At 40.3% G+C, this 27,092-nt stretch overlaps 1 protein-coding gene across 1 annotated transcript in view; it reads left to right on the forward strand.

Annotated features, from left to right (window-relative positions):
• Positions 1-5,702: 5,702 nt before the first annotated feature.
• The window catches only part of MAMLD1 (mastermind like domain containing 1), a 136,763-nt gene continuing 115,373 nt past the window's right edge, over positions 5,703-27,092 (forward strand). The window contains exon 1 of the mRNA XM_072125634.1: positions 5,703-5,996. Coding sequence (XP_071981735.1) covers positions 5,943-5,996 — 54 coding nt within the window. The 5' untranslated portion in view covers positions 5,703-5,942. The remainder of the gene's footprint in view (positions 5,997-27,092) is intronic.

Here is a 27,092-nt window from a genome sequence, read left to right on the forward strand (position 1 = left end):
CCTGAGAATTTATGAGGGGATACCTGCCATATACAAGTCATGTAATGGCAAGAAAAAGTTTCACTCCTCGTCTTCACACATTATAGTTAGCATAAGAAGTCTTTAAATTTTAGGTATACTTTATTCATCAGTCTAGAAAAGTATGGTAACGTCCCTTTTCAGTAGACCATAAGGTCTGATGTCACCAGTGTCACAATTGGCTAGAAGCAGGAGGCCAAAGACCCATGGAGAGGGGATAGGTTGTTGAGCTAAAATGGGGAGAGGTGACTTGTGCCCAGAGCTAAAGTTTAGGAGGTTGCAGTCACACCAAAAACCTACAGTTCCATCTTACTGTACGTCACGCTGCGCGAGGAGCGCACTGTCTGAGAATCTCTTTGGGAGGAGTCTGTGGACCCACTGGGCCACCGCGGGAGTTGGTATGGGACCCGCGGTGGTGGCCAAGGCAATGGATGCAGGAAACAGTCACAACTTGAGATGACAGCAGGAACACAGAAGAGTACTGGAAATGCTGGTACAGAATGAAGACACCGCTGGGCTGGAACCCTGGAAGGCTCCGCAGAAGTACAGGAAGGCAGGAGGTCACCACTGGGCTGGAACCCTGGATGGCACAACAGGAGCACAGTCGTACGGGAACGAACCACAGGATATGGACCTCAGGATGCGGACCGCCGGACACGGACCACAGGAAACGGACCTCAAGATGCGGACCACCGGACATGGACTACAGGGATGCATCTGGAAATGCACAGGAACACGGAGGCGTCTGGGAACGCTCAGGAAACAGGACCTCGGGAAACACACAGGAACAGGACCTTTCGATACACACAGGAGGCTTTCACTTCAGTTGAAAGACTTGAAGATCCGACCAGAAGTGAAGGAAACCGCCGGGTTATATGGGAAACCCGGATGTGACCAGCGCTGATGGGAAGGATGCTGGCCCTTTAAGTTCAGGGTAGTGAGCGCACGCCCTAGGAGTGACAGCGCACAGCCTGGAGTCAGGAAGCTGCGGCCTGCACGCCGGGACCCAGAGCACAGACAGGAGCCCGGAGAGGTAAGTGAGGGCAGGGTGATGGGAACCGGCATGCAGCGGAGCACGGGAGCACCCGTGACACTGTAATCAATACATTATAGCTGGGGGACTTAATATGAATTTATGAAAACCTGATCACTCTTGATTCTTGGGTGTGACAAAAAAACCTGTATCAAACTGAAACTTACCTTCATTTAAAACTTTAGACATTTAGAGGATAAGCTCATACTCCTTGATCATATCTTGGACCACTTTGGGAATATGCCTGTATAAAATATTTTATGGGCTTCAGAACTTTAACAGCCCCACAGAGATCTTCAACCACATTTATATATTTATAAAGTGAATATTTTGCACAGAAGGAGGGGCAAGTTTGAGTAGGTAAAGCATGGTGATGGATTCTCAATAAAAATTCAATTAAAAGGTGGTATCATGATAACTTAATATTGCATTTTGAGTTGTGTATTAGAGTTGTAATAGCTGGACCTGTCTTCAGTTATACCTATCTGATCCTAAATCACAAAACAACCCAATGGTTACTACTCCATCATTGATATTTTTACTGTACTCTACACACCATTACTCCAGATTACTACGCCATGCAATTTACAACTATGCTAGTAAATAATATGCTCAGGGCTCCAGTTAACTTCTTATATTAACCCCAACAATCATTAAAGTTACAGAGAAAAATGGGAATATGATTCACCTCATTGATTATCTGTTATTGTTTCCTGCTTAAGTGAGGGACTTGTTAGAAAGTCAATAAAAGATGGATTTACAAATTGGGTAGCTCCAGGCACTGTTCAGCAGAATCCTGGTTAAATTCATCACTTTGACTAAGTTAGTCCACGACTGGTCAATAACCAAGCTTATACTGTACTGTAGGGTTCCCGTCGTAGACCCACAGGTCATAGGAAATGTTGTTTATATGTTAAAAGTGCTTCATATGTCTTTATGTGACATCTTTATTACAAAGTGACAAGGAATATGTCCTAAAGTCATGGTAAATGCAATAGGTGGCTATTTTGCTCTACGCCAACTGACCTATTGTATAGAATCTATAGTGGCATCTCGTAAATGGGTTACATATGACTGGGTTACATACACTCACCGGCCACTTTATTAGGTACACCATGCTAGTAACGGGTTGGACCCCCTTTTGCCTTCAGAACTGCCTCAATTCTTCGTGGCATAGATTCAACAAGGTGCTGGAAGCATTCCTCATATTGACATGATAGCATCACACAGTTGCCGCAGATTTGTCGGCTGCACATCCATGATGCGAATCTCCCGTTCCACCACATCCCAAAGATGCTCTATTGGATTGAGATCTGGTGACTGTGGAGGCCATTTGAGTCCAGTGAACTCATTGTCATGTTCAAGAAACCAGTCTGAGATGATTCCAGCTTTATGACATGGCGCATTATCCTGCTGAAAGTAGCCATCAGATGTTGGGTACATTGTGGTCATAAAGGTATGGACATGGTCAGCAACAATACTCAGGTAGGCTGTGGCGTTGCAACGATGCTCAATTGGTACCAAGGGGCCCAAAGAGTGCCAAGAAAATATTCCCAACACCATGACACCACCACCACCAGCCTGAACCGTTGATACAAGGCAGGATGGAGTTAATATATTCGGTCTGCATCTTGGTGCGTCTGATCCAGGGATCCAACCCCATGTACAGTAAAGTAAAATTAGGACCACGCACTCCAATGGATTTTAACATGCATTTAATATCTTCAAAGTGATAGATTACAGCAGTAATACTTGTGTGACGTTTCGGCCACAAGGGCCTTTCTCAAACACTGTAAATCGAACATATATACAACATCAATATTGACATGAAATGTACAAGTGGATATAAGGTACATATATACATAAATACATAATGGTGGAAAAATCCAAGGAACATCAATACAATATACATGTAGTCACTTCAACGCGGTAGTAGTCTAAGATTCTCAGAGCCAGGATTCATCAACAAATGTAGTTCACATCATTACATGATACTAGTAAGACAACAGGGTATCAGAGTGAACAAAGCTGTGCAGACATATACCAGTAGTATCTAAAATCAAAGAAAACAGGTTAATGCTCACCAAAAGCTGTCTACCAAAGAGTATCTGGGTATCCCTATCAGAGTGCTACTATGTAAACTGGGTTGTAGACATACAGATCTTTAATAATAATGTTTTTATAGGAGAACATTATTGTTAACTAGACATGGCCCATTACAGTCCCTTTACCTAACTGTTACATGTATTATACCAAAACAAGTAGTTGTAACCAGCGGTTGTAAACATGTATTATTCGAGACTTACAAGTCATTTACATTTGCAACCTTTGATTTACATATATATGTAAGAATAGGGAAAAAATGGTTTTATTTGATATTAATAAGTTTTCATGACATTTCCCATAAGATCAAAGGAAATATCCTGTCGTGGATCCCTGCTTTCTGCAAGTCTAGTGAGACGGCTAGAGATCACTATAGAAGCCTATGCTCATGTACTACAACCATAATACATGTAATAAAATATTTACACATTATAGAATACACTGTATATTGCTGTAATGGAAATTTCAGTCTGTAATGGTAGTAAGAGGCATAATGATATGTTGTATAACAATACTAAGCCATTGTGATGATAAACATTTATAACCCTAATTGGATCTACAGTGCCAAATATCACATAGGATTAAGTGAAGTATTAGTAAAAATGCATTGAACACATTTTTATTGATCTTAGTTGTGTTATCCTGACATGAATCTGAAATTCATGAGAGATAATTCACTGTGTGGCACAGTATCATGCTCGGCATGGATTTTCACTAGGAAGACATAATAAGATAAATCGTCTTGTTGACGGAGCAATAAGATCACTTGAGATCAGTAAATCAGCTGATTTCTATTAGATACTCTATTGTTGGAGGCAGACAGAGATCCTTAGAGCACTATAGTAGGGAGTCATGTGCCGCCATATTGTACTTCTGTATGGTACTATAATACGGAGACATTCTTCTATAAAAGCAATGAATCTAGTATAGTGTTGTACAGATACCATATTTTCCATCTGTCCGGTTCATACTTTAGTATTACTTTAACCGATGCTTCTAATGGCTCCATACAATTATGGGGGGACAGTACGACTTTAACGGGGATGTCTTATGGCTCTACACAATTATGGGGGTACAGTATGACTTTAGCAAGTGTTTCTTATTATACATTATGGATCCATAAAATTATGGGGATACAATATGACTTTAGTGGTTGCTACTTATGGCTCTATCCAATTTTGGGGGGTGTTGTATGACTTTAGTGCATGCTTTTCATGACTATACAATAATTGGAGAAAAGTATAACTTGCGTTCTTCTTAAGGCTCTTTATCTGGGTACAGTATACATATAATGTAGGGTGTTTTTTATTGATCCATACAATTATGTGGGTGCCGTATAACTTTCATATGGTTGTTTCTTAAGGCTCCAAACAATTATGGGAAACAGTATGACTTCAGTTGTTGCTTCTTATGCCTCCATATAATTATGTAGGTACAGTATAACTTAATATGGTTGTTTCTAAAGGCTCCAGACAATTATGGGGGAATAGTATAACTTTAGTGGGTGCTCCTTACTATTATGGGGGTACAATCATGAGGGTACACAGGTGCTTCTTAGAGTTCCATACAATTATGGGGGTACAATCCTGAGGGTACACGGATGCTTATTATGGCTCCATACAATTAAGGGAGAATGGTATGACTTTCGTGTTGGATGCTTCCTCATGGCTCCATACAAATATGAGGGTACAGTATGACTTTAGCGGGTGCTTCTTATGGCTCCATACAATTATGGGGGTACAATCATGAGGATACACGGATACTTGTTAGGGCTCCATACAATTAAGGTATGACTTTTGTGTGGGGTGCTTCTTATGGCTCCACACAATTAAGGGAGTATGGTATGACTTTGTGTGGGGTGCTTCTTAAGGCCCCATACAATTATGGGGAACAGTATGACTTTAGTGGGTACTTCTTATGATGCCACAATACATCCTTATACATGAGCCAAGCAGAGGCTGAGAGTAAATATATGGGTTCAGATGTGTCAATGATAAAAGTACTGTTTCAAAAGTTGTGTCTCTATGAAAGCCCCTTATGTAACACATTCTATGTGTCATTGACTCCGAACACTACACTCATAAGCCACTCAGACAAGACCTGTCATAGGTGATTCTCTTAAGAAGCCTTCTCTTAGCCTTCTATATTAATAATAAAGCATGTATAACGCCGGCAATTAAATATTACCGTCCTATAGTAACGTTACTGTAAGCTCTTCACTTGGCTATTGTGTACATAATTGTATTGTTATCATTGCCATCATTAGAATTAGTGCGGCTGCTACAATGTAATTAGGATTGTACATACTTGAAATGTGAACACAACAGGGGAGGGGGAGAAGAAGAAGAGGAGGAGGAGGAGGAGGGCTCGCTCTTGCGAATGCTCCCTGTCCATTACTTTCCCACACTGGGATGTAATTGTCAGGAATGAGCAGTGTAAAGTGAATGCTTGTTTCCCCTTTAAGATTGAGTGACTCCAGGCTGTCTCCTCCTCCCTTGGTGACACAGCAGTTGTAAATGTCCTATCAGTAATTTAAAGCCCTGAGACTCCTCCTTGAAGTGAGAACTGTGGGCTGATGGAAATGTAGTGAGCAGTCTGAGACAGGCACTGGGTGAATCATTAGCCAACTGCCTCACTGGGATGCTTTTGTCTGGAGTCTAATAGGAAAATATATACATTGACATAGACACTGCAATATCTCCTCTCGTCCTGACTGTACCTTTTGATTTTTGGGGGTTTTACCAATAAACCAAAGTGGATGTAATATCTGGTGGATCTCCAGTCCAAAATGCTGCTGGTTTCCCAGCGCACAGAAGCACCACGCATGGAGCCCTATATACCAGTAAGTAACATGCAGTGCCTATAGCTAGACCTCTCCCTAAAGTGTCATTGTATCTGATCCAAGTGTCATTGTATCCGATCATCCGCTCTGACAACCCCAGGCTTCTGAATTGGACTGTGAAGTGTCTTGTCAGTCAATCTAAAGTGCAGTATATATCTACTAGTGGTGTATCTATCCATCAGCAAAGTGTGATGATGATGATGATGATGGGGAACGACTAGGACACGATTCTAGGGTTTGTCATTATATAATGAGTGTTACCAGACTAAACAATTGTCAAAGCCGTGACTGATCAGATTGTAAGAGCGGCCATCCAGATTCTCTTATATAATGTGTATGAGCAGAGAACAAGGACAGCTGCCCAGTGCCTGGATTATTATTGATACTGTCTTACCCTCCTCCAGCCGCCGTGTTTTATTTTACAGTTCCAGGGTTACAGCAATAATGTCTGAATTATCCTAGATTAATACCGCTGACTGCACAGGGGACTAATAGGATTAAAAATTTGCCAATAAACTCCGGCTCGAAAGCTTGGAATATCCTTGTGTAAACAGAAGGGTCTCTGCCTTATGTGCCTTATGCCCTAATGATTTTGGTGTTAGGCGTCAGTGTGTTACAATGGGTTAGCGTTTTAGCAAACACCCCCCCTCCCCTCCGCCCCTGGCAATCAAGGGGTTAAACCGCACAGACTACATATGGGCTTGTACAGTGGTACCAAGTCTCTCATTCAAAGTGTGGTGAATGGGCCGGGAGTGTTCCATGCAGCAGGCGTTACACTGTAATAAGCAGAATGACTTCATTTGATGCTGTTCTATGCAGGTCACAGGTCATCGCCGTGTCACCGTGAATTAATAGACCACAAGGCTTTTTAACTGCAGTGCAGATCTGTGCGCTTCCAATGATATTATTAATTGTACTGTGTGTGTGTGGTGGACCCAGCTTTCTCGCTTGGGTCTGCTATGTCATGCCATGAGTGGGATCAATGAAGCATGTGTTAATGCATCAGGTAAACCCCTCCATAGCCGCTTATTGTTATCTTTTGTAAGCTAAAGACTTTGATAAATGCGCCGCCTCCTCTCCTTTGGTAAAGTGACACCTGCCTGCAGACTTGTATTGTCAACCAGTGGCAAGGCTGGAGCTCATGTCCAGCAGGGGGTGAATGTGTGTTTGTGTGCTGAGCTATCAGGGATTACTTGCTGATCATTGTGTGCCTTCTACAGAGGCATGGCACAGCGCTGAGTGTGCGCAGCGTAGCAGAGCTGAGTTTGTCATACGGAACAAATCCCCCAGTAACATTGCTCGGCGCCTTAACATGTGATTTCAGGTGGAGATAATACTGTGCAGAAGCAAATGAAGCCCAGAGAGTCCTTAATGCTTCTAATGATGTCTATAAAGGTTCTGGGAACTACACTGATCACAGAGGCAGACATTTTTCTGGACAGTATCGCTACAGCATACGAGGAACAATAGATTACTGCAAAATATTGAAGGGACCAGCTTTACATTTAGTATCCCTTTAATGGGGCATTGATTCTGGCATTGAACGTGTTAATAGTCGGTGTTTCTGCAGCACATTGCGCAGCCAGGAGAAATAGATTTTTGTTGCAAGGAAAACACCCTCCGAGCCTCCCAGACACAGTGTGGGAGCATGGAGCTGGCTCATGTTTTTTAAAACTGGTTTATATTCCCCCACCCACTCATTGATTAACCCCCGGGATGCCGCGGCGTACAATGCGGCTCAGCGCTGCACAGGAAGGAGCTGCAGGGGAAATAGGAGAGGGTTAACGCTGTGATTCCCTTGTCGCCTGTCCTCTAGAAGTCAGTGGCAGTTCATGTCAATCTATTGTGTACATTATACCCGCACATGGCAGCAGGTTGTGATGCAGTATTAATAAGCGTTTCCTTTCACTGTGCTAAGGACTGAGTAATAGGTTCTGGTTAATTCAATCCTGCAGCAACGTCTACATTGTCCATAGAAGTGGACTCACCTTCAGCTGGTCCTAGGAGCTGACAATCTATTCATATACCAATCTACCTGTTTTTACCTTTTTGATCTATATAATCTTGTTAAACACTGCAAACACTGCAAACATTAACTTTACTCCAATACCTAAAAGATTCCCTTCTACTTTGTGACTAGAAGTTTTCTGATTGTCACAGATTTACGGTAGATGTAAATATATTATTGTGATTTGTCACTTGCCAGAACGTATAATGTCTCATTACTCAATCACTACTACAGGGTTACATAATCGTTTGTCATAAGGTGTGTGTTAATTTGTAATTTTACATGGGACTGCAAGTAATCCTGATGCGTTGCTGAAAAACAGTTTAGCTCCGCTAAGGCTGTGTTCACACAGTGTGATGCCGCCGCCGCCTTATTTTGCTGTGCTTTTGACACATTCCAAAATCTTTAGCCTTGATGACATGGTTACATTGCATTTAAGCAAATGCAGTAGAAATGCAATGTAACCTCCAGCATGTGATCACAATTCAAGCCTTTGGAATGCGTCAAAAATGCAACGCGGCGCATCGTGTGAATATGGGATAAAAATTAAGATAGCAATTCTGAACAAACCTTTTCATTTACAAAATTACGGACACCATATTGGAATCCCAAAGGAAAACGGGTTCATCATGATCTCTTTCAGACCATCAAATGATGGATCTTTATCAATCAGTTTCTATATCATCAGAGAATAATATAAATCTGATCGGAGACATGAAGTCTAGTATGATGCGGAACTACAGCACCCAGTACAGTCCAAAAAATTATTGGTTGAAAGTCAAGGGAGGCAGCAGGAGATTTTTGGGTCGATGTGCTGAATTATGTTTTTCAAAGAAAGTTTAGTTAGATTAGTGAAGAAAGTGTTGATAAGTCACTTCTAATGTCTGGTGCCAGCCGTGCAATTAAAGTTCTTGTAGAAATGACCTCGCTGGTTTCTCAAGAAGGGTCAAGTAAGTTTTGTGTGTGTGTGTGTAACAGCATACCCGCTTCCCCTCCCACCCCCAAGTCCCAGCGGTGCCAGGCCCTTGGATCACAGTCTTGGCTTTTGTTAGTGTGGCATCCTGCAGCTAATCCCTCTTGTCTATATCTGGAAAGCGGAGCCAATTCTTATTTACACTCCCATGGAAAATAGGCTGGCAGTCATGGAAATAAAAAAGATCAGTTTTTTTTTCCTTTCTCTTTATTGCTGATAACCTTTTGACACGGTATCACAAAGCCATTTCTTGTTTTATTGGCCTATTATTGAAAAACCCACAATGAAGAATGCTAATATGTGTTAGATAGTTTAATCCATGACTGTTTTAATTTTTTTTTTTTTTTGCCTAATACCTGACGTAGAAAGAAGGACTGGAAACATTATGGTAATCTTGTTTTCGGTGCAATGTCAATGCTTCCTGGTTTCCCATTGTATTGAATTCTGGTTCTGCCTATAAAATACAGTGGGGCTCATTTACTAAGGGTCATGTTGCTCACTTTCTTCGGACTGTTCACCTTTTTCGGGGCTTGCACAGGTATTTAACAAGTGTGTTGCTGGGATTGTGGCGCACGCAACCCTTTTTGTGGCACAGCTGCGCTGGCTTCCATGCGACACAATATTGCCGACGGACAATCCCACTGATTTGCACTGAGCATGGGATTTAACTTTTAAATTGTGTCGCAAGCCCAAGCACTTAGATGCACCACTAAAAAGATGGTGAACTCTGTCGGACATGAGCGGGGAAGCAACACATGCAGGATATCGGGCGCACGATCTTACTGAATTGCGGCATGGTGCATTGGAGTCGGACAATGCACTTTTTGTGAACTCTGGGGACAGGGTAAGTAAATGTGCCCAGGTATGTAAAAATGTTTATAGGTAATGGGCATACACACCACAGACACTGACACCTTATTTGGTCTAGGTCTGGAGCTCGCTTGTTGAAATTATTGGTGAACTGCTTGAAGGGTTTTTCCCATTTATAAGTAAAATGTCTGGGGTCTGGCTTCTGGGACCCCCAGGGATCATAAGAATCTGGCAATTATACTGCAGATCTGATGCAAATGTCCCTTCATTTAATTCTAAAACAACTTCTATGTGGGGAACTTCAAGGGACCTGCAGGCCCACCTAATAGTTTGTTTTTGGTCTCAGTGGTTGGAACCCAGTGATCAGACATGTTTCTTTATCTATTGAATGTGGATAATTGTCATTAATGGGACACTCCTTGAAAGCAGATGTCATTAGAGGCACAGCTTAAATCCTCCAAATGCAAAATCTGTAATAGGATCCCATCTATGTTCTATCATGAGGTCCTTCAGCATGAGTGTCTGCACCTTATAGTTTATATGGTCCTAATAGGGCATGTAAATGGAATACAGTAGCTTTTTACTCAGTACGCCTCCACCCTAATGCAGGATCACTATTTGCCTTAACAAGGTCATTGTTGGACTGAGCCCACCAGATCAATTTTTACAGGACCCAAACTTCATCAACACTTATGAATGAGACCCAACTTGGGTTGTCTTCTGATGGGTTCTTATATTGGGTTAGAGTCTGGGCCAACCACAGTGATCCTCTGGTACTTTGGTGAGCCAGTCCAACACTCCCAACATTGCTGTTAAATACTGGTTCGCACTCCGATATCAATAAGATTATCAATAAGATATTTTTACGGTGGGAAAACCCCAAATCACTTACCTTATTCCATTGGTGGAAGGCTATTCTGTATTCGGCATATAAGCCATTGTTTCCTTACAAGCTGCATTTTTGTAAGGAAGAAACATGCATCTAGATTCCTATGGATGTATTATGTGTCTACATTGTCCCACTCCCTACCGCCTTATTCCTGAAATCAGTGTCTAGGGACCCAATTTAATAATACACTTCTATAACAGGAAATTAGAAAAAAAAACAATTATTCCTCTTATCAGATATACCCTTTAATAGGAGGAAATTGATCTTTATGGTCACAGCTCTGGGATTATATCTAGATAACCTTCAAAGGGAAACAATAAAAAAATCATTTGCATACAGGGGTTTAATCTGTTAAAGGATACTAGTTTATGTGATCTGTGTAATGTAATCGAATAGCTCCATTTTATACAGTCACTTATGCTTTACTCTGTTCATTTCCATTGTATATCATATTTTTATTCACATATAAGTAAGTTATAGTCTATGGCTCAATAGATGCGGTACAGTAGATAACTCTTGTACAAAAAAAAAATAAAAAAATAAAATGAAACCAGTGTTGGACTGGCCCACCAGAGGATTCAATGGTGGGCCCAGGCTCTAGCCCAATACTGCACATGGAGGTACAAGAGAAGAGTATCCAATTTATTTCCTAGAGTTTGCTGAAAAGCAGGTCCTCTGAATAATTTATTTTGAAGGTTTGAAGGAACCCCAATGGGACATTGCATGAAACACATTCTCTTTTTGGATTGGTTGGGGTATAGGATGATCAGCCTGAATAAATATATGGAATAATAGACAAAGTTGGTTGTCTTTTTAACTCTGGTAAACGATGTACTGTTGATCTCTCTCTCTCTCTCTCTCTCTCTCTCTCTCTCTTCATTTACCAGCCTCCCAATATTCCATCCTAAACAATTTTGCACATGGGCCAAATGCCACTACTTTTTGTTATGGTACATAACTAGTTGGCCTAATGTAGGTCTGTTGAAGTGTTACCAAGGCCATACTAAGGAGTAGTTTTGAAGGGAACCTTTCCCAATTACTTACCATATCATTAAGGGCATGCACAAAATAGAGGCAACAAGTTCCCAAGGGGAGATGGGCTTACACAAAAAAAATACATGATGTATTGATTCAATATTTCATGATTTTGTACACCTCCTTACGTAGCTTATGGTCAAGAAGTGTGATGAACCTTGGGACTCTTCGGACTGAGTAAATGCTTTTTGGCCTGGTTATGCACTTTAGGGGACTGGTTATTGGATGTAATATTGTTCACTAAATAAGTCTATGATGGGATTGTACTGATGATCCAGATTAAGAGGGTTGCCATATGGAAATAAATGTCCTTCTTCAAGGTCAGATGGGTCCATCACAGAAGTACAATTTTTTTTCTCGAAGGCCCAGATTAAAATTTGGTTTTGAGGGTGGGCGGGGAGCACAAGCTGTGAATTCCTCTCTGGGATCCAATACACCTTTATATTGATATTACAACACAAAAGCAAATGTGGAGATGTTCTGTAGGTTGCCCCCTTCCATCAGTTTTGATCTTTAAGTAAAAGAATCCTAGAGGACTCATTTTACTTGGCGTTCACTTTTTTATCACGTTGATGGTCCCATAAGTGCAGCTTAGAGTAAAAGTCTGTATAATTAAGGATCTAGATAAGTTATAGCAAATATTTGCACAAAGTTACATATACTTTGAAAATAGCAATTTTATTGATGTCAAACCAAATCTCTGTCTTTCTCATATTTTTTTCTTCAATGATACAAGAATTCAGGTATCATATCTCTGTTACATAGATGCCCTTATAGTACTAGTGGGCAAAACCTAAGCTTGACTTTGTTTTCAGTAGATTAAGGCTATTCCAGTCTCCTCGAGTTGTCCTACAAGACAGAAGGGAGGAGCTGTAGAAGACAAACGCTGAAATAATACTCCTGTTTACAAAGTCGGGTGACATTATACGGATTAGAGCAGACCTGTTTCACAATTCTGAAGATCTTACCCTCTGTGGACCAGACATGATGACGCTGCGTTTGGTTTGATGTTAAGTTAGGAACTGTTTTAGTCAGCAGTTAGCAGAATTTCTCGAGTTAACCCTTAGTCACGCCCCTTACCCTTGCATTTCCCTCTGAAGTTTTAACTTGGCTAAAGGCTAATTAATATCGCTTGCCCCCTCTCGAATGAGCTCAAATGTTTGTATATATTCCTATTTAAATGTAAGCTGCGATCATCTTTGTTTCCATGACACTGGAGAAGTCTTTTGAGATTCCTTCCCATAATTCTGCCCTCCTCCCTGTGTCTGCATCAGTCAAGGCACCAGCTAAGAATCTGGATTTGCATGAGAAATTGTGAAGGCGAGGAGGGGTAGTTGAGGGGAATGACATCCGACTGTGTGAGTGTGTGTGTTCTTTACTTAGAAAACGGCATAAGAAGTGAAACAGAAGTGCTCGGGAAAAACATGTTTCTCAGAAACGGAGAGAGAGAGCTCAGGAACTTATTCATTCTGAGAAGTTGTGAGACAGAAGAAAAAGTGGCGCCCTTTATAAACAATGCACAGCGTGCTTCAAAAAAAATCACCAGAAAATACCTTATTTCTTCCCTTTTTGACAACTTGTTACGAATCCTAGATTTTTCTGAGAAAGACGCATGACGGCTGGCACGACTGCACTTAAGGTTTTCGACGGAGACGTCTCAAGTTTTGCAGTGATATGTATAAAAGGCTTGTATTGTTTGGCAGCATAACTACAAAGTGAAATGTTTTAGAAACAAATTGAACTTAAGAAAAGTAAGAAAAAACGATTTGACATTTTCACTTTGTTGCTCGATAAACGGATGCATTAACTGTTGCACAGCCCAGTGAGGTCATGCTCAGTCACAGATAGAAAAGAGTTAAACACTAAGCTGTTGAGACATGAGCAACCGCATAGGATAGGCTCTTGCCATAAATAGGCTTATTTCCCTACCAGTTTCCTGTTGCTGTGGTCATGTTGCCTTCGTGTGTCCTTTTCATGGCAAATCTCCATATCCGTTACATAAGACTTCTATTGAGAATGCAGGGAGGTGCCACTGCAGCCTCGCTGGCTACATATTAGTTTAGTGCATATTAGTTGTGATAACTTTTTACCCATAATGGTGACCTTTACAGTATTTCACTGTGTTCATATCAGTAGCTACAAGTACAAGGGAATGTTGTATGTGATATAGATTTACATCTCTACTTGGTAATTCTAGATATAATGTATATAATGAAAAGGAGCAATCCCTGTGTACAAGCCTCTGTCCATGTGTAAATGTGGGGCAGTTTATCCAGGATTCCTAGCGTCATTTGGGTAAATGATGATTTCCTCAGGGACAAGCACTGTCCATCAACTCTATTAGGGCATATGGCCAGAAGGTAGAGCTGATCTGTATGTGTGGCTCCCAATCCCAGTACACAGAAAGCCATGTAATGCTACACTTCTCCTGCAGTGACTAGTGGTGTCCCTTGCAATTGAACCACTATCATTAGAGGTTGTACCACTATCATTACTATACTTTTATGAGCTAATAGTGATATTAAAAAACTACTATTTGGCATTAGGAACATAGCAGAATGTGCGCGGCATACTCATGAGCAAGCACGAGGGACTGTATGAATAGCCAAATGATGCCACCATATATCAGCTGATAGGGGATGCCAATGGGGGGACAATGGGGTCCCATAAATGTCAAAGGACGATCTACCCCAGTTTTGTAAAATGTGAAGGCTATACAGACCCATAATATTGCCATGTCCATAAGCAGGGGCGTAACGACAATGTTAGCAGTTGTTATTGGGCCCACAGTATTAGGGGGCCCTGTCATCCGACCTGACACACTAGATAATGGAGGATGTTATATACATATTATGCTGCTCCTTGTACACCATAGTATGTATAGAACATATATGTGATGTGTAAATACTGTATGTGTATACGGTCTATGGTGTGATGTACTTTTGTATAGGGCACTGTATGTGTGTATATGCTCTATATGTGTGCACATGAGTGTATAAATGTGTAACTCGCATGTGTGAGTAGACAAATATGCATATTTTTTTTCAAGTAGGAAGGTGGACCCCATGTAGAAGCCTCCAAGTTAGGCCCCTGTCAATGAGGTTTTCGCACTTACTGTCAAAAAGACAAATGTCTCAAACATGAGATTGATGTGCAAATCCTAAAAAAATACTTGTGGGTGAATAATAATTTAGCAATGTAGTTACAGTGTTGCTTGAGATGGTGAGAACTTATTGGTAGAGCTCAAAAATTGTCTAAAAGACGTAATAAATCCTTTGTCCGAGAAAGACGTACCAGTTTTCTGAGTTGATTTTGTACTTTTTTTGTTGCCATTTATAGCAACTTGTAGAAATGTAATAACCCATGCAATCATAATGAAGATTACTATGAGTGTAATTTAATGAGAATATTGATGTACAGTGTAGCTGTAGGTTTTGCACTCAGTCTACAGCCAGGGATTAGCACGGGGTGTCTGCAGTGTATTTTATGCAGAAGCAACGCTAAACAGCTCCCTCCCCCTGTTCTCAGTACAATTCACATCCTTCCTTTCTCTACTTCTCTGGAGTGAGATTATCAAAGAGCAAAGCTGCTGATGTGAGAGTTTTAACATATGGTGCCTCCATGAAAGGGGACTCGTATTGGCCTTGAACCTGTCGGACTGCCCAGCTGCTTTTTGCCAGCAAGAACAGCTAATCAGCTTTTTGCTTAAAAAAGAGTCGTCTCCTTGGCAGATTCCCTCATTTTTCCAGGCACTGTATAATTTTCTATAGTTCTGGTAGGGGAAGACATGAACTTGTCTACTGGTGACTATATAAGCCGTATAAAGCCTGGGTAATACTATATCCACAATTGGGGACCGTGACCTGTACATGGCGTGTACTTTAAGAATTACTCTTGTATCTTCTAAGGAAGATCCTTATATAACAATTATATAGATAACAGAATACTCTACATTTATATTTGTCCACATGGCTGCGGAATCAATTTCTGGCAATCTCTTAAAGGCTTTTTTTAATCTTTGCTCAACATCAAAATCTTAATCTTGATAATTTTCTACTATATATTAGTGGCTGGAAGATGGTGTCGTCCGGCTCTCTGTGTAATTTGCAATCCATTCCATTCTATGGTGAGGAGTACTAGCTGCCGTAACTCATAATTTCCCCTTCTCTGTGCATATAACTTCTATCATGTATCGTGTATAGAGCTTCTACCTAACACAACAATGAGCTTCTGTCTGTCTTGTTAGCAAGATGGAATTCATCATAGAGTTCATAAAAAGACCACTGGATACAATTGTAATAAATATCCAGCTGTGCCATAGACAATGTCTGAGTGTTTCTTGGGCCTACAGAAGTGATTATGTTTGAGTCCCAATGTCCATCTACACAGACCCTTTTCATGTCCAATCATCCATGTAGAACAGTGAGTCAACGTCTGGTAAATGTTGGGAGTTTGTTATTATGAAACAGAATCTACATTTTATAAATCAAAAGTGCAGAGGATAATAGTAAACTTTGTAATCTACTTTATTGAAGAAATAGGTTTGTGTCCTTCTTTTTCCCTTCCTTTCTTCCTTATTTAAGCAGTTTGTGCAAAGGAATGATAATGTTTATAATAACTTAACTCTTTACAGATGATCCCTGGATAGTCTAGTCTAGTCTTCTCAGAGAGCTGAAAGATGTTGTACTTGTATTTGGAAATATGCAATTACTTACCAGAATGTGTCTCTTTTTGCTACCTTTAAAGGCAGGCCCCGTAAAATGACTTGGGGCCCTCACTCCTATTGTTCCATATGACTGTTTGTATTATGTAATGTCTTTTTTTATTTGTATATGTCCCCTATGATTTGCAAAGCGGTACAGAATATGATTACACTATATAAATAAAGCTTATTATTATTAAAGTCCTGCTTGGTGTTAAGTGGGGGCTTTCAAAGTAGCAAAAAGAGGCATTGTTTTCCTTGCCCCATCCTGGAAAACATATTTCCCAGAATCCCCTAGCGGTACATCAATGTCTCCATGCACCTACACGACGGTTTTAATTGGCAAAGTCTCCGTAAGGAGAACTCTTACTTCTTGTACTTATTATTGATATAATTCAGCACTGCTAGAAGTCTAGAAATCATGGTCACAACAAGTGGGTTACAATACATTTCCATTTACTTACCTTGGTCTGAACAGTCACCTAGCAGCCAAAATGTTACATAGATATCACATTTTCTATTTAGTGCAATCCTAAATATGGCAACGCATGGCGTTCCTGCTGAAAGGTTGTAAAGAGGTGGTGCATGAGATGAGTTCTTTCCCCTTCTAGCAGGATACCAGCAAACATATGTGGTCATAGATTATCAGATTCAACCACAAGGAACGGTCATATTCTCTGCCAACCACTTCACACATTGACCCATAATGGTGGCACTGGGTGGCATCCAGCAGACATTGCTTATTCTTTTAATATAGATATAGTAACTTATTAAGAATCCTGGAAAACCTGTGTCGAAGCTTTATATTTAGAAGTGTCATTCATAGCTTGTTATACTCTTATCCTTGATATCATTATTGACTTGAATACTTTTACAAATGCAAAGCACATCTTCCAGTTCTCGCTATTTAACTCTTTGTGCTCTGCTTTTCCCTGCCTGACTACAGTTCTGCATCTGATTATTTGAGATACGGCTATAGTGAGCTGAAAGCTACTCAAGAACTTGTTCCTGTGCACTTTGACTGTGTGGAACATTAACCTTTTTCAGGTTGATGATGCATTACAAAGCTGCTCTTGTGGAAAAACACTTAGAGATGCATAAACAAGCTGTATTTAATCCTGTTAAAGCAACATTAGACAAAATGTTCAACTTTCCACAAGTGAAATAGCTAAGAATCCTATGTTATACAAACTCCGGAGTATGTTTGACCCCTAGGTGCGTGGTTTCTTTATAAACTTTTAGATGTTTTGGCAAGCATTAGCATTAAGATGCTATGCAATTTCTATGTATAAAGGGAAAACTCAATGGACCCCAAATGTATCCTGTTCAGTCAATGTCCTATCGGGTTTGTTTTGAGTTGTAAGATAAATTTTGGGCCCCCACAGAATATTTTTAAAATCCCAAAGGAAATGGACCTCAGCAGCTTCCAAATTCGGTTGTCTTCTGCTATATCTCTGGGATCCAGTTTAAGGTTTGAGCCTTGGCCCACAAAAGGATCCTTTGGTGGACCAGTACAACACTGCTGTCAGTGCAAACATAGACTAGGAACATTGAGTTGTGTCTGATCCTTTTTCCATTTCAAAAAAGGACTACTTCCTTGTCTGGTATCTCCTTTAAACTCTATGTGCATGATTATAGACATGGGTAAGGAAGATACCTGTTGAGTGTTGACCTGAATGTGCTACCAATGGCCATCTTATTGGTATTCAGAAGATTTAAGGATCTCAGTCTGATACAATTGGTAAGATTTCTTTCTCAGATTGACCTAAAAGGTGTTTATAATATATATTAATGACCTTTCTTTAGGATATGTTTTTCTACCAAACACTTCCACCAATCAACTGATTGCCACAGTGCTGATACCATCCATTTTGTATTGGTCATGATGGGTTTCTTCAGATAAAATTCCATTGTCATTCTCTAAAACATTTAGAGAATTGTCAGAAGTAAACCCTAATGTAGAGAGGGTGTAAATGAAGTTGTTGGACCTTTTGAGACCCTGTTTTATTAGAGAGACACTATCCTCCTGTAGTCTGGTGGGCCTGTCTGACACAGGGTCTATTAGGAAATTGTCCCAAAGTATCTTAGAAACATGTTGAGTTGACCGCACAATATTTACACTCATAGGGGACATTTATCAAATGATTATCTTGCCTTTTTTGGCAAGATAATTTTTTTTCAGGCTTAAACTTAGGACCAATACTGTGTAAAGATTTAAAACTTGCAATTTTTTTAAGTAATAAAAAAAAAATCGTAAGGTCACTCCACTGAACTAGTGTTTACTCGCATTTTATAACCCAAACTGACAATAGGCAGAGATCTTGGAAACACTGGGGGAGATTTATCAGAAGTGTTTGAGTTTAAAATTGTTGTAGTTGCTCATGGTAACCAATCAGAGCTCAGCTTTAATTTTCCTACAGCAGTTTATAAAATGAAAGCTAAACTCTGATTGGTTACCATCAGTAACTAGAACAGTTTTGCTCTCAAACACTTCTGATAGATCTCCCCCACTACTGAGTACATTTTGAGGAATTGATATCAAAAGCTTATTAAGAATTTGCATATTTTTTACATTTATACAATGATTGGTACATTTCCATTGAATAGAGAAAACCCACTGAAAGCTAAATGCAGCCAGAAGCAACCGGTTTTCATTGGATTTAGAGTGAGGAATTGGAGTTGTAGGGTTAAGTGTTAACAAGAACAGTAAAATCAGTACTGAAAAGGACTAGGATATTCCAGACAGAGCCGATGTAGAGTCCTGTTTTCCTCCTGCTGACGTCGAGCATGACAAAGATGTGCTGTGTGGGCTGAGACCAGAACGTCACAGAGTTTTAGCTCAACCAGGAAATGGCCTGTTGCTGAGAGGTGGAAAACAAACAAGGCATCATAAAATACACGTCTTCCAGCTCAGAGCTTAACCCCAGCATGGATCATTCTGTTGCCTTCCTTTTCTTTCAAAGACAAAACTTTAGCTTAAAACAAAACTTGTAAAAAAGAAAACGATTCTGAATATGTAAATGAAATGTATTCATCTCTTGATTTGTATCCACCATAAAATATTTGGGGCATGGATGTAGGGGAGGATACACTTGGCAAATCCTATTGGGACCTTGTACCAGAGGAGGCCCAAGAACCAAGAGCCAAAACAGAAGATTCCAGTACTATAAATAGAACATAGTCAAACCCTGACTATGGGGCTAAAGGCTCTTCTACCTAAAGGTGCAGACGAGAAAAAAAATGGCACCTGGTAGGTGATCTTGCACTAGGGCTTAAGATATATCAGCTTCTGGTACCGAAGTCATCACAAAGAGTAGAGCTCGAAGCGCCGTTCTCTGTGTAATGACTGGGAACTGATCTGCAGTTGCCTGGAATGACCACTATATAAAGAATGGAGCTTACTCTTCAGGTCCCAAAGTGCCAAACCCCCTTCAATCTTCTGCTGATGACTTAACCTATTATTAAGTCAGTAATAAAGTGGACAACCCCTTTAAGGCTTGATTCTCATACCAGTAGATTGTTTCATATCAATGTCAAAATTGACATTGTTGCCCATAGCAATGAAGCACACCACAGCGTTTAAGGAAATCTGTCACCAGGATCCATGTACCCAAACTAAAGGCCATGTCAGGTAGGACATACCTTCTTAGTGTTTTGGATCCATGAAGTTATTTTTGGATTTCGAGGATTTTCTCACTGTCCCAGGCAGTGGGTTGTATGTCCCAGGTTTCAACTCTATCTGCCTCCTTACATCATCGTTGTGCCTGAGCTGCAGTACAGTGCAGCAGAGGCTGCAAGGTGCAATGTGCAACTGCAGAGAATGCACTCGAGGAGAGGCATGCTGCGGGGGAATAGGGAAAGGTTTGTACCTAAAGGGGAGGTAAGAGGGTCAGAATATGATGAAGTGGTGGGGGGAGCAGTTATCGCATTTTTGCATGGGAGCAGCAGCCTGTCCATAAAAAGTCTAATTGGAATGTGTGGACAGTTGGGAAAGTAGATCCTGGTGATGGATTCCATTTCATTTTTCTAGAACACTATTAGAAATAAAAGCTGACATGTGATTGGCCTGCTGTGTATTGTTTATTTGGTAAAATAGATTGCTGAAAATTATTCAGTGTAGCATTTTGCTTTTTTTGTTGTTGTGTTCTTTTTTTTGTTTTGTTATAAATGTGCCTATTCTACAACGTGTGGTTTTAAATGTTATCAAATAAACCCATAAAATATGTAAAACTTCTTTTGTGTTTTCAATGAATATATAAATAACCACAGACTTTCACTGGTTGCAGGGCAGTAGGTACAGTAAAGATGGACTATTTCTTTCCTATTACCTAGTCCACAGACATGAGATGTATACATAGATCCCTATTTATAGGTCCCATATTCCTGGACCTAATGGAAATATACTGTATAGTGAGAAATTAGAGCAAGTCCTGTCTGTTTAATTGAGCTATGTTTATGGCCTTTAATTTCCCTAGAGATGTGTGCAGGTGAATTCTAGCATCTATTATATATGTTGGGTAGGAAAGGGCTTATAGTCTGATGTAATCAATGAGTTGTGTTACACGGGGCCTCTATGGCAGTTTGTACATTGTGTTCTACATGAAAGAGGCATGTTATAGAGCAGTAGGAGTTGAGCAGATTGTACATTGTGTCCTATTTGCACTTAGCATGTTATAGAGCAGGAGGAGCTGAGCAGATTGTACATTGTGTCCTATCTGCAGGTAGCATGTTATAGAGCAGGAGGAGCTGAGCAGATTGATACATAGTATCATATCTGAATGTAGCATGTTATAGAGCAGGAGGAGCTGAGCAGATTGTACATAGTGTCCTATCTGCAGGTAGCATGTTATAGAGCAAGAGTGACTGAGCAGATTGTACATAGTGTCCTATCTGCAGGTAGCATGTTATAGAGCAGGAGGAGCTGAGCAGATTGATACATAGTGTCCTATCTGCAGGTAGCATGTTATAGAGCAAGAGGGGCTGAGCAGATTGTACATAGTGTCCCATGTGCAGGTAGCATGTTATAGAGCAGGAGGACCTTATCAGATTGATACATAGTTTTGCTTGTTCTAGGCTAAGATGTCCAAGTTGCAATCACTGACAGCCCTTCATGTATACATTGCTAAGGCCCACCCACTAGACTCCCCAAATAAGACTGAGTAAAGACCACACATTCTACATAACTGCTTTACCTGTGCCTTGATTGATTGATTGTTTGTTTTTATGAGCTGATGTCCAATGCGTCATTGGATTTTCTTCTATAGGAAAGAACAAGGTTACAACGCTTGTCCTCAATGTCTCACTTAGAGGTGATAGAAGCAAGACTCTGTCCCAGGGGTGTCAGTGACACAGCTAAATAACCTACAATAAGGCTCCTCTTGTAAACCTCCTCCCGGTGAGCATGCATTCATGCAAAACCAACATCATAACAAGGGAATTCCTTGGAGCCCTTTAACTAAGCCCATCCCCTTACAAATGATTACAGCCGCTTTATTTCCCCATATAACACGAGCCCATTTTCCTGCGTTACCTTTGTTCTGCTGTGTTTTGTAGCCGGAGCTAAGGCAGCATTGGGGTTTTTTGAGTAATTCATATTAATATTGATTTTTTTCAGGGGGCTTATGTTATAAAGAGGGAGCTTTTATTCCCCAGAGCTCTTGGGCAATTATCTTGCTGCCATAAATGTTGATACACACATAATGGATGTAACAAAAAAATCTCCTTATCCAAGCAGAAAAAGGCAGAGTGTTTGTTGGAGCAGACAGAATGCTGAGAGTGTGAATAGACAGACCCATATGTCACTGGCTCAGGAGATAAATGATGGACGAACAGAAGTTGGTTACTATGGATCAGCACAATAAACCAATTCCCATCATACACCTCTCTTAATAATGTACCAGATTTAATGCCATTGAAGGGTAACCTAGGTAGAACCAGTCATCTGTAAGTTTTCAAATGTTCCTTTTATCTGTGATATAGAAATCTTCTAGTATATATTCAGCTGGGAAAGAAATAAGCAGAACTTAGAAAGATGGAAAAGCAGGTTGTAATGCATTGTATCAATATGGAAATTATTTCAGATTTATTTTTCAAATAAGCACATTTACTCTTCCACAATGGTTGGCACGTGCGGCGTTATTGCATGCCAGCGCCTGCTTTTCAAATTAGGATGGTTAATGGAAGACCACACTCCCACCAGATGAGAAAAGGAAATGGTCGGAGCTGATGACAACTAAAGTGCTTGAAAGTGCAAAGAAATAAAAACTATAATAAAAATATGGTAAATTTAGATTTTTTTTTTTTTCGTACGCAGTGCAATACTAATAAAATAAATGATTCTTCTTACGAAGCCACAGAATTATTTCAAGCTCTGTCCTATTTAATGATTCCTATAGTACTGTCCACCCTGAGCCCCGTGGTTCATCACTAGAATCGGTTTCGAACTAGGGTTCATGAGGCTCAAGAGAGAAAATCATTCTGGGAGAGCAATCTTCATCTTTCCAGGAATAGATCCCAAATTTCTTATACTTTATCCGTAGGGTCCTTTATTGGGTAAGAGCCTGTGCCCACCAGAGGATCCTCTGATTCCCTGGTGGGCCAGTCCAGCGTTAAATAGAATGATAAAATTATACATCAGCAGAAGACATTGCATGTCAGATGTATCTATTTATAGCAAAATTTGACTTATTTGCCATTTATGGTCTGTGTAAGGATTCATTCACATGAACTTGTGTAGCCATGTACAGCCATGGAGCTAGACCTTTTTTACGTCAAAGGATAGAGCATGCTCTTTCTTTTTTTTCCATTGAAAGTACGGTATGGTTGGCTATGGCTATTGAAATCGATGGCCATATTGGCCATTGAAATGAATGGATCTGTGTGCTACCTGTGCTGAAACGGTACTGTGCTGTAACGGTAGTACACAGCCGGAAAAAAACATTTTTGTGCAAGGGCCTAACACCAATTTCACATAACCATGTTCTGTCCGTGAAACATGTTACATGTACACGCCACATTAACTGGACCAACTGCGGCTGTGTGCCAACTTCACCGCATCATAGTCAGTTACAATACAATGAGCGCTAGAAAAATTGAAAAGCTATTGTATATATCTCACATATAATATGATAAAATAATAGGATATGCCATCAAAAAAACTTTCCACTTACTCAATTATTGATTGAAATGATTTTAAAAATAATTATTTAAAAAAACTTATTTTATGAAATGTCAAATGTCTTAAAGAAAATATCAATATGTATTCAATAGGAAATGTTGATTTCCAGGTTTCTATCTGTTTATATCAATACCAGCGACTTCCTAATGTCAGGGAGCAGCGTTGTAGCAATGAATGACTTGTGCACTTCTGGTATCATAGTGGTTAAACTAATTTGGAGCTATTCTGTACATGTTTGATTGTAAGGGTGTTATAAGCTGACCCACTGAATGTCAGCCGCGACACAATGGCTGGGAATGATTGAATGGTGTCAATCATTTCCCGCAGCTTCTCTCTCTCTGTAATAGAGATCTGTGTTGATAACCTCGCCAGTCAGGTATGTTTCCCAGGCTGATTGATCTGATGTGTGGAACAAGACTGTTCTCTTAAATATAATGCAATATTGGCTTTGTACCCGCAGAGAAAAAATCTATTGCATAAACACACACAAGTATATGTTTTCTATGTGTTCATTTATAATCGTTTATATCCTGCTGCAGCTGAAGGACATAAACATTTGGCGCTATACTTACCAAATCAATCTCCATTAATCTTAGATCACATATATAAGCAGCATATTGATGAAAGATCCTGGCTCAATGTACATGGAAAGTCTCCTAATGACGTAATATATCAGCACGTGAAATGCGTTGGATATTTGTTATATTATTCCTGAATATTTGGACTTGCTGGAAAATTATTATTAGCAATTTATTATTTATAAGAAATCAACTTCTTGCAGCATTTATTACACCCCACTGCATATTTTCCACCTGTTCCCATTATAAATTTGCTTTAGGATAATACGTATCTGTTTGTCTGTATATTCAGTAGACAAGATATCAATACAACCCATTCGCCATACACAGTGTGGGGCTGGAGTTCCCTGGACGCACCAGTTAAAATTATTCTGGGGTCCCACTTTTATCAACCCCTAGGAAATAGACCTTATTAGCCTTCATATTGGGTTCTCTTCTGCTCTACCTCTGTGGTACAGTATTGGGTTACAGCTTTAGCTAACAGAGGATCCTCTGGTCCTCTGGTGGGTTATTCCGACACTGGTGATGGGTCTTCATTATGATTCGGCATTACACATTTAGTATAAATATGTAATAATAATATTTCTACTAGTAAATCTCTAGTTGCATGAGGTGGCCATTGTGATTAGGGATGTCCAAGGCTTGGATATCAATGGACTATTATGAGGACAATTTTGGTCCAACATCCAGCACTAAACCAAATGCTAAGCAAAGCTGAGTGAATACATATAGAGGGGATTAGTATTGCCTGTTAGATCATCAAATGTTTGAAAGTTTATGGCCACCTTTATTCTATATTATTCTATTATTTACATGGGACATAAATTATCATGTTCTTTGAATTTTGCGTCTTTTTACTAAAGCACAATATTTTCACATCCTACTAAAGATCTGAATGACATTCACATATTTACGGACTATGATCATTTTTGGTAGGCAAAAAAATACTAGCAGTGACTTTTTGACTTGATGCTCTGAATCATTTAGTAGCTCATTAGAAATACCAGTTCTCAAGTAAAAGGTAAATTAATACTACAAAAGGAGATCACTGAGCTCTGCCAAAGAGGAAGGAGTTGGATCTCCACCACCTGCTCTGACAGATGCTGACCCTCCTGATACCAGAAGACTAAACCAACCAAAAATGTGGAGTATTGGTTTACTTGGTCATATACTTCATTCAAGAAGATTTTGTAAATTAAATGTAAATCAAATGTAGACTATATAGGCAAGATATGGATTGACTCCACGGAGGCTGGAGACTGCTAATAATGTTAGGGATTTTTTTTGTTTCTTCTATATGTGTAAGTAAAACAACAATGATGCCTTTGAAATTATTTTTAGAAGATATAGGGGGATATTTATCATATGCTGGCGCTCGTGCGCCAGCGTATGATAGCCCCGCCGCTGCAAATTCGCAGCCCGATTCATGATGAGGCTTCTGCCTCTTCATGTATCGGGCTGCCAGCTGCGCAGCGTTTTTCCTACGCCAGGCATACGTGAAAAGTCGCCGGCAGCAGCCAGTGCGCAGGCGCGGGGACAGTAACGCCCCGCGCCGGCCCACTCCAGTCCGACCGCGCCCCCCCTTCACGCCCCTTCACGCCCCACTGGCGTGAAGGTGGCGGATAGTGAAAAATAATCGCAAAAGCTAGCAATAAGCTAGCATTTGCGATTATTTCAGGGCCTCTGCGCCACTGGCGGTGCGCAGAGGTCCTGATAAATACCCCCCATAGTGTGACATTGTTCACAGACTCACCTCACAGAGTAACACCTATTTGTCAATTTCATAGACAAACAAATATCCAGAATATTTAACAGGTCCTCCTGGTAAATCTTAAACAAAAAAAGTATATTTCCCCCTTTTTTTTCTCTAATCTTGAGTCCATTTTTTAAGTTTTTTATACAATTTCTTATTTGGAAGGAATTCCCTGCTTAGTACAAGGTCTAAGATGCTATCTTTATAGATGAGCGGACCCGAACAGCAAAGTTCATTACAAGTTCAAGTGTGGATCTGGGTGCAGCTGAAAACACCCCTCTTTAAAGGGAACCAGTCACCAGGAGACCCATTTTTAGCACTCCCTCAGAGCATAGTACATACACTGACAAAGTGTTTTTGTATAAAAAATAGGTTTTACAGAAAAAGACATATGTTATATTGTACCTTTCATTAGCATCTGCTGTGTGACTAGGCAGTTGCCTAATGGGAGGGGCTGGAAAGGAGCAGTTTCCCCACCACCCTTGGGAAACATGTGACCTTTTCAAATATATGAATAACTCCCCACACTCGGGATTGGCTGTAGAGGAGCAGGGGGCATCGCTAAGCCAAGTGATTGGTGTTTTCATATATTTAAAAAGGTCACATGGAGTAGCTGTTCCCCAAGGGTGGGGGGGGACTGCTCCTTTCCAGCTCCTCCCAAAAGGCAACTGCCTAGTCACACAGCAGATGCTAATGAAAGGACCAGTATAACATATCTTTTTTTCTGTAAAACCAATTTTTTATACAAAAACACTTTGGCAGTGTATGTATTATGCTCTATGGGGACTGGGGGAGTGCTAAAAATGGGTCTCCTGGTGACAGGTTCCCTTTAACGGCAGTGACATTTAAATGGCTAAACTGCATCTGCCAGCACTATTTGGCATTTTGCGCCATTTTGGGGAGGATCATTGCTCCTCAATAACGCTATTGAGAGAAAATATCCTTCGCAATATGGCGGAGTGCATCGCTGCCGGCATGTTAAAATAGAGTCTGCTCATCACTTATTATCTTAGATCCTATTCACACCTGCCTTTGGACCTCTATTATTATCTTCCATCCCTAAAAGGTGTATGACAGAAGTCGAACAGACCTGTTAAAATATCTGTTGATTTTCAATGGACTTTTAATGGCTTGGTGCTTAATGTTAGTGCTTCCAATATTCGAGACAGAA

Source organism: Engystomops pustulosus, chromosome 9, assembly GCF_040894005.1.
Source record: "Engystomops pustulosus chromosome 9, aEngPut4.maternal, whole genome shotgun sequence".
NCBI classification, from domain to species: Eukaryota; Metazoa; Chordata; class Amphibia; order Anura; family Leptodactylidae; genus Engystomops; species Engystomops pustulosus.